The sequence below is a fragment of the Monoraphidium neglectum genome, assembly GCF_000611645.1.
Source record: "Monoraphidium neglectum strain SAG 48.87 unplaced genomic scaffold scaffold02730, whole genome shotgun sequence".
Taxonomy (NCBI): domain Eukaryota; kingdom Viridiplantae; phylum Chlorophyta; class Chlorophyceae; order Sphaeropleales; family Selenastraceae; genus Monoraphidium; species Monoraphidium neglectum.
In genome coordinates this window covers 4,071-9,993 of record NW_014010898.1, presented here as the reverse complement: position 1 = coordinate 9,993, position 5,923 = coordinate 4,071, and the positions used below count along the sequence as shown (strand labels likewise).

General features: G+C 65.9%; 1 protein-coding gene across 1 annotated transcript in view; it reads left to right on the top strand.

Moving 5' to 3' along the window:
• Window positions 1-3,074: 3,074 nt before the first annotated feature.
• The window catches only part of MNEG_11414 (Putative phagocytic receptor 1b), a gene marked incomplete at both ends in the record, with an annotated part of 4,156 nt that continues 1,307 nt past the window's right edge, over window positions 3,075-5,923 (top strand). The window contains 6 exons of the mRNA XM_014040115.1: window positions 3,075-3,184; window positions 3,467-3,692; window positions 4,111-4,362; window positions 4,685-4,864; window positions 5,235-5,309; window positions 5,582-5,688. Of these exons, the coding sequence (XP_013895569.1) occupies window positions 3,075-3,184; window positions 3,467-3,692; window positions 4,111-4,362; window positions 4,685-4,864; window positions 5,235-5,309; window positions 5,582-5,688 (950 nt within the window). The remainder of the gene's footprint in view (window positions 3,185-3,466; window positions 3,693-4,110; window positions 4,363-4,684; window positions 4,865-5,234; window positions 5,310-5,581; window positions 5,689-5,923) is intronic.

The following is a 5,923-nucleotide window of genomic DNA, read 5'->3' as shown; positions in this document are numbered from 1 at the left end:
GCACGCGGCCGTGCGGCTCAGCAGCGAGGAGCCCGCGGACTCTGCCGGCTGCGCGACCGGCGACGAGGGCATGGGCAGCGGCGATGCGGACTGCGCGGCCGGGCTCAGCGGCGGCGCCGAGGCGGCGAGCGGCGCGGGCGCAGGCGCAAGCGCGGGCGCGGGCGCGGGCTCGTCCAAGCAGCAGCGGGCGAGGTCTGGCCTGGACGCAGAGCTTGCTGACATGGCGGATGCCCTGCTGCTGCTGCACGCCGGCTGATCGCGCCGCGGCCGCGCGCCGCGTCTGGGCCCGCGGGGTGGACATGGCTGGATGGCGTTGTGCGGCGCAGCGCACGGCCGGGTCAGCCCTGGGACCCGACACCTTCAACCCTACCGGCGGCAGGCGCTTGATGCGCGCGGCTGGCGGGTGAGACAGCGCGGCTGCCGCGCCCCGCGCCTCCAACACGGCGCACGTTTGGCTGATGACGCACAGCGCGAGGCGCGAGCGGCTGGCGCAGCGGCGGCCTGGGAGGCTACCCTGCGAAGAATCAGTATTATTTTGAGCGGCAGCGCGCCCCAGGTGCGCCGCGGGGCGCTGAACCACCCTCGGCACCTCTGACAGCTGCCGTGGCAGCGCCAGCGCCCCCGCCGCACCGCGTGTGCCCAGCGCGCGCCATCGGGCAGGAACTGTGGGGAGGGGGTTTGTGTGTCGTAATTGCAGCCCGCAGCACCAGGCGGAGCGCACTGCCGCTTTGTGCTCTGGAGGGTTTCAAGGCAGGGTGACGTATTAGAGGCAGGGCGGCTGCAGCCAAACTCTATTATCCAGGGGCCGCAGTCAGTCCCTGCTCGCGGCGGCTCCATTTGCCGATCCCCCGCACACAAAAACAAGGCGGGCACCTCTTCTTTTCGTCAGCCGCTGTGAGTCAACATCTCTCACCGCGCCTCAAGCGGGCGGGCCAGCCCTTGGCCTGGCGCGCCGCCATGCCCCTGTTGTCCTTGTTTCACGGGCACTGCTTTGTTGCGGCGGCGGCGCCGCACACGCCCCGCGCGCAACCGTACACTGCGCTCTGTGTGATTGTACTTGTTTGTGCTGACACCCTGTGTTGCCTGCATGGGTCGGCTGGGCTGCGCCGTGGCGCGCCGCCGTCATTGCCGGCCAGACCTCCTCCGGGGCGCCCGCGCCCCGCTTGCCGCGCCGCACGGCCGCTCATTTGCGGCTGCGCCACGGGGCGCGGCCGCGCGGCACCCCGTCGGGTCCGGTAATACCGGCGTGCGGCTCGCCGATTTTGCTCATAACCCGGGCCGGGTCACTGGGCTCGTTCGGCCCCTTGTTCGCACTCGCACCGCGCCGGCCTTTTCCCCGCACCGCGCGCGCCACGGCCAACGGCGGGCCTTCTCGCCCACCTCTGTGGTGACAAGGCGCTGAACCATGCGCTCGGCGCGCCGCGCCACGCCGCGCGGGGGCGAGAGCCCCGAGAATGGTGCGCAAACCCCGACGACGCCCCAGGGCCGCTGCGACGCCGGCTGGCCCTGCGCGCCTGACTTCTCTCCCAGCTCCTGACCATCGCTTCTACTGGCCCCGGCCCCCGTGATCGCTCGCATTGCGCAGCGCAAAGCTCCTGACGCCGCGTTGCCACCCTTGCTAGCCATCTCCCGGCCGGCCGGCCCTGCACCTGCTGCGCGTGCCTGGTGAGCGCCAGCTGGCGCCGGCAGGGCGGAGCCGCTGCCGGGGGCGTTGACCCCTCGACGTGGGCACCCCGTGTGCGTGCATGCTCCCCTGGTGTGCGTCCGAGGTCCTGTTTTGCCTGTTCCTGGGTTGTACGGCCCTTCATCACCCCGCTTTGATTCCCTGCCAACCAACCCGACTGCGGCGCGCGTGCTGTCACCCTCGCGTCAACCGCGTCCACCTCGCACACCCACCCAACTCCCCGTCCGCTACTCTGGCGGCACACCTGAGCCAGGCGCACTCGCGCACCCACTGCAAGCATGGGCAGCGCCTCCGCACCCTTGCTCCCAAGCCCGTTTTCGTGAGATGAAAGGAGAGTGTTTAGTAATAGCAGGTCAGTCTGACAGTCTGACCGTGTATTAGGCTGCTGACATTGTGAGCAGTGGCCCGTATCGCCCTCTGATAACCTGAGGAATCGCGTTAGAAAACTTGACCGCGCGCCGGAGTAGAGAGCGATCCTGGTCTGGACAGAGGTCGCTGGGGCCGGGGCGGGGGCCACTTGATTGAAAGCTGCAAGCCAGTAGATGGCGGGCAGCAGGACCAATGACCAGCAGATGCACAAGAGCTTTCAAGCGGGGGTGGGGACGGGGGTGTTGCACCGGCACCAGGGCGCACGGGGCCGGCGAGGGGCGCAAACAGGGTGTGTGGGGGTCCTTGATCCTCAAGATACCCTGTTCGAGGCGCGCGCCCAATACTCGAGGCCAGTGCGCCCCTGCTTACAATGTTCAGCGCCGATCAGGTGCACTGCCTGTCATGCGCGACACGACGGCAGTTGCATGCCACAGCTCCAGGGGCCCCAGGCGTGATCGAGGGCCGCGGCACAGGTGGCACCAGCGCGCAATCATGCGAAGTGGAGAACCACACCGTTCACCTCTTGGCAGCAACAAATTCCTGCCCGAGTGACTCTGATCAATCTCTCAGGAGTTGAGGATGCTGCCTGGCCCAGCCACGCTGAGATGATGAGATGTGCTACCCAGGGCGGCGGAGGCGGACGGAGGAGGTGGTTGGTGTAAGCTCTGCAACTGGTATCAATCGATTCCAGAATTGGGGTGGAATTTGCGCTGTAAACATCGCATCCAGCAGCATTGCTCCCGTAATATTGGCCTGCGCCTGGTCAGTGGTGGACAGCACGCAGGGATGCAGCTGCGGGGTGACAGAGGGTGACGTGCAAAACGGCAAGCACTAATATTGGCAGCACGTTCTTGCCATGGCAGAGCAGGATTGATTGCTGCCAACCGAGCAGCATAATTGAGTGATGCAGAGCCTGCGTGCTTCCGTGAGGGCAAAGTCCACACTTTAGCTCAATCAGATCATATCTCGCTTAGGAAAGGGCAGGATGGGGAACAGAATAGCGTATAGAGCACTCATTGGCATGGCGCTATTGGCCCTGACGGCTGTTCAGGGCAAGCCGGAGCATCACTACGAAAAGGGCGAGGAGGTCGCGCTTCTGGCCAACAAAGTGGGACCTTATGCCAATCCCTCGTAAGTTGGATCGATCAGAGGATGCTGCAAGCCTCGACATAGCGATCTGGTGCCTCAGTGATCGCCGGATGCGGAGCATTTAGCAGCTTGCGCGGGAGATGTGTGGCGTGGCAGAGTTTTCATCACACATCAGTGGTACTGGCATCAGAACTCCCACCCAACAAGAGTTTTTGCATCCGTCCAACATGCTGCGCAACCGCGCGCGCCCTGGATTTTGCTGGGCCCCCAACCACCGCGGCGAGCGCCGTCCCTGACCCCCCACGTCGCCCGCCCCCCGCGCAGCGAGACGTACCAGTTTTACTCGCTCCCCTTCTGCCAGCCGGAGGAGGGCAAGCAGTATGTCCTAGAGGACCTGGGGGAGGTGCTGGAGGGCGACCGCCTAGTCAGCACGCCATACGAGATCAAGTTTCGGGAGGATGCCGAAGATGTGCAGCTCTGCTCCAAGACCCTCAGCATGCGGGACCTCGAAAAGCTCCGCACGGCAATCAAGCAGGACTACTATTTTCAGGTGGGGCCCCGTCCGCCGGGCCGGCCGGCTGCTCTCGGGTGGAGGCGGTTGCCGGGAGTTGGGCGGGTGGGCGCGCCCATGCATGCGCGGCTGGGCTGTGCGCGGCTTCCCGGAGTGCGGTTGGGTTCCGGCCTGCTTGCCGTGCTGGCGGCGGCCTCGGCGACGGCGGCGGCGGCAGGGAGGGCGGTCTCCGGGGGAATGCTGCGGGCTCACAGAAGCGGCAGCCGCTCCTCTGTCGCATGCGAGGCCGGAGGGCGTGCCTGGAGTATCGCGGGCAGCACGGTACCCGCGCCGCCAGCCGCACCCCAGGCAGCCCAGCCCACCGCAACGCGGGCGCGGCACCCCTGGGCTCGTCCCCTGCTGATGTTGTGCTTGCAAACGCGTCTCGATCCTTGACCCTCGACCTGGCGGCCCCCAGATGTTTTTTGACGACGACCTGCCAGTGTGGGGCTTTGTCGGCAAGGTGGAGCCGGGGCGGCGGCAGAAGGGCGGCGCGCCCAGCGAGAGCAGGGTGTTCCTGTTCACCCACTTCCACTTTGACATCTCATACAACGAGGACCAGGCAAGAATGGGGCCAGGGGCTTGGCGGGGCCACTGCAGGGGGGAGGGGGCCACAGCGAGCAGCAGCAAGGGCCCGCCGGCAGGCGGCCGGCGCGCAGGGGGGCCAGGGGTGGCGCGTGGCTGCTGGGGTCCTTGCAGCAAACCATCGGCAGCGCAAGACAGTCAAAGGGGCGGCGCAAGACAGCAGCCGGCAGAGCGGCCGCCGTGAGGCGGGCACATTTCCAGAGTGGGGCGCTCAGCAGGGAGGATGTTGGCGAATCAGGACAGGCCGGCCAGGGGCCGCCACCCCTAAGCAGCAGCTCGAGCCGCGCCCCTGTCGCCACCGCTCTCGACGCTTTGTTGGCCGGCGCTTACACCAGCGGCGGCCGCCTCCGCGCCCTCCGGCTGCGAAGGCCGCCCACAACTGACTCCCAATCGCCAACCACCGCCAGGTCATCGAGCTCAACGTGTCGACTGTCTCTGTGGACCCCAACAAGACCGTCGACATCAGTCAGGGCAGCGAGCTGGCTGTGCGCTTCAGCTACAGCGTCAAGTGGGCGCCCACCAACGCGACGTTTGAGGACCGGATGGACCGCTACACGCGGTACTCGTTCCTGCCGCAGCATTTGGAGGTGGGGGGGGGGGGAGGTCGGGGCGAGTGTGTGTGCGTAAACATATGTGTATGTGTGTGTGTGTGTGTGTGTGTGTGTGTGTGTGTGTGTGTGTGTGTGCGCGCGCGCATGAGAGTATGTCATCTTGTATGTTTGTGGATCGGGGCGACGTGAATGCATGCGTGTGCACGCGCACACGCGCGTGCGATGCTTTGCGGGTGTGCTGTGGGGCTGCTCAGCTGGGCTTTTCAACCCAACGACCCGCGGTGGGCCGCAACCCCGCCACAAATTCCTCGTTTGCACGCCCTTCCACCCCTTCACCACCAGCTAGACTTGACGCCCATCCCTCTTTGCCCCCCTGCCCACCCCACCCCGAATCACGCCTCTGCAGGTGCACTGGTTCAGCATCATCAATAGCTGCGTCACGGTGCTGCTGCTGACGGGCTTCCTGGCCACCATCCTGCTGGTGCGCACCGCCCATTTGTGGGGGGGGGGGACGGGGGATTTACGAGGCTTTCAAGTGGGAGCGGACGGTGGGGTGGGTTGGAGGATCCCACCACCAGCAACACGTCACCTGGAACTGAGCGTCCCGCAACAGACAAGCCTGCGTGTACACACCCACACCCACACACTCGCGTGTATGCGCATGCAAGCGCACGCACATACACACACGCACACACATGCACACACGCAGACTCACACACGCACTCACACACACACACACTCTTGCATCCCCAGCGCGTGCTCAAGAACGACTTCCTAAAGTTCACGCGCGAGTCTGACCGCGAGGCAGGGGAGGACCTTGATGAGTCCGGGTGGAAGTACCTCCACGGGGACGTGTTCAGGTGGACTGGGGGGGGGGGTAGGCAGGGAGGGAGGTGGTGTGGCAGAAGGCATGATGGATTATTGGCGTGGAAGGGTCCCAGTGGGGGGCAGCGAGGGGACTTGTGGTGTGTGTGTGTATGTGTGTGTGTGTGTGTGTGTGTGTGTGTGTGTGTGTGTGTGTGTGTGTTGCGCAGAGTGTGACACGGTGATGTTGCACCTCTGGGCCGTTTCAGGGGGGAAACGCGCCCTGGCGCC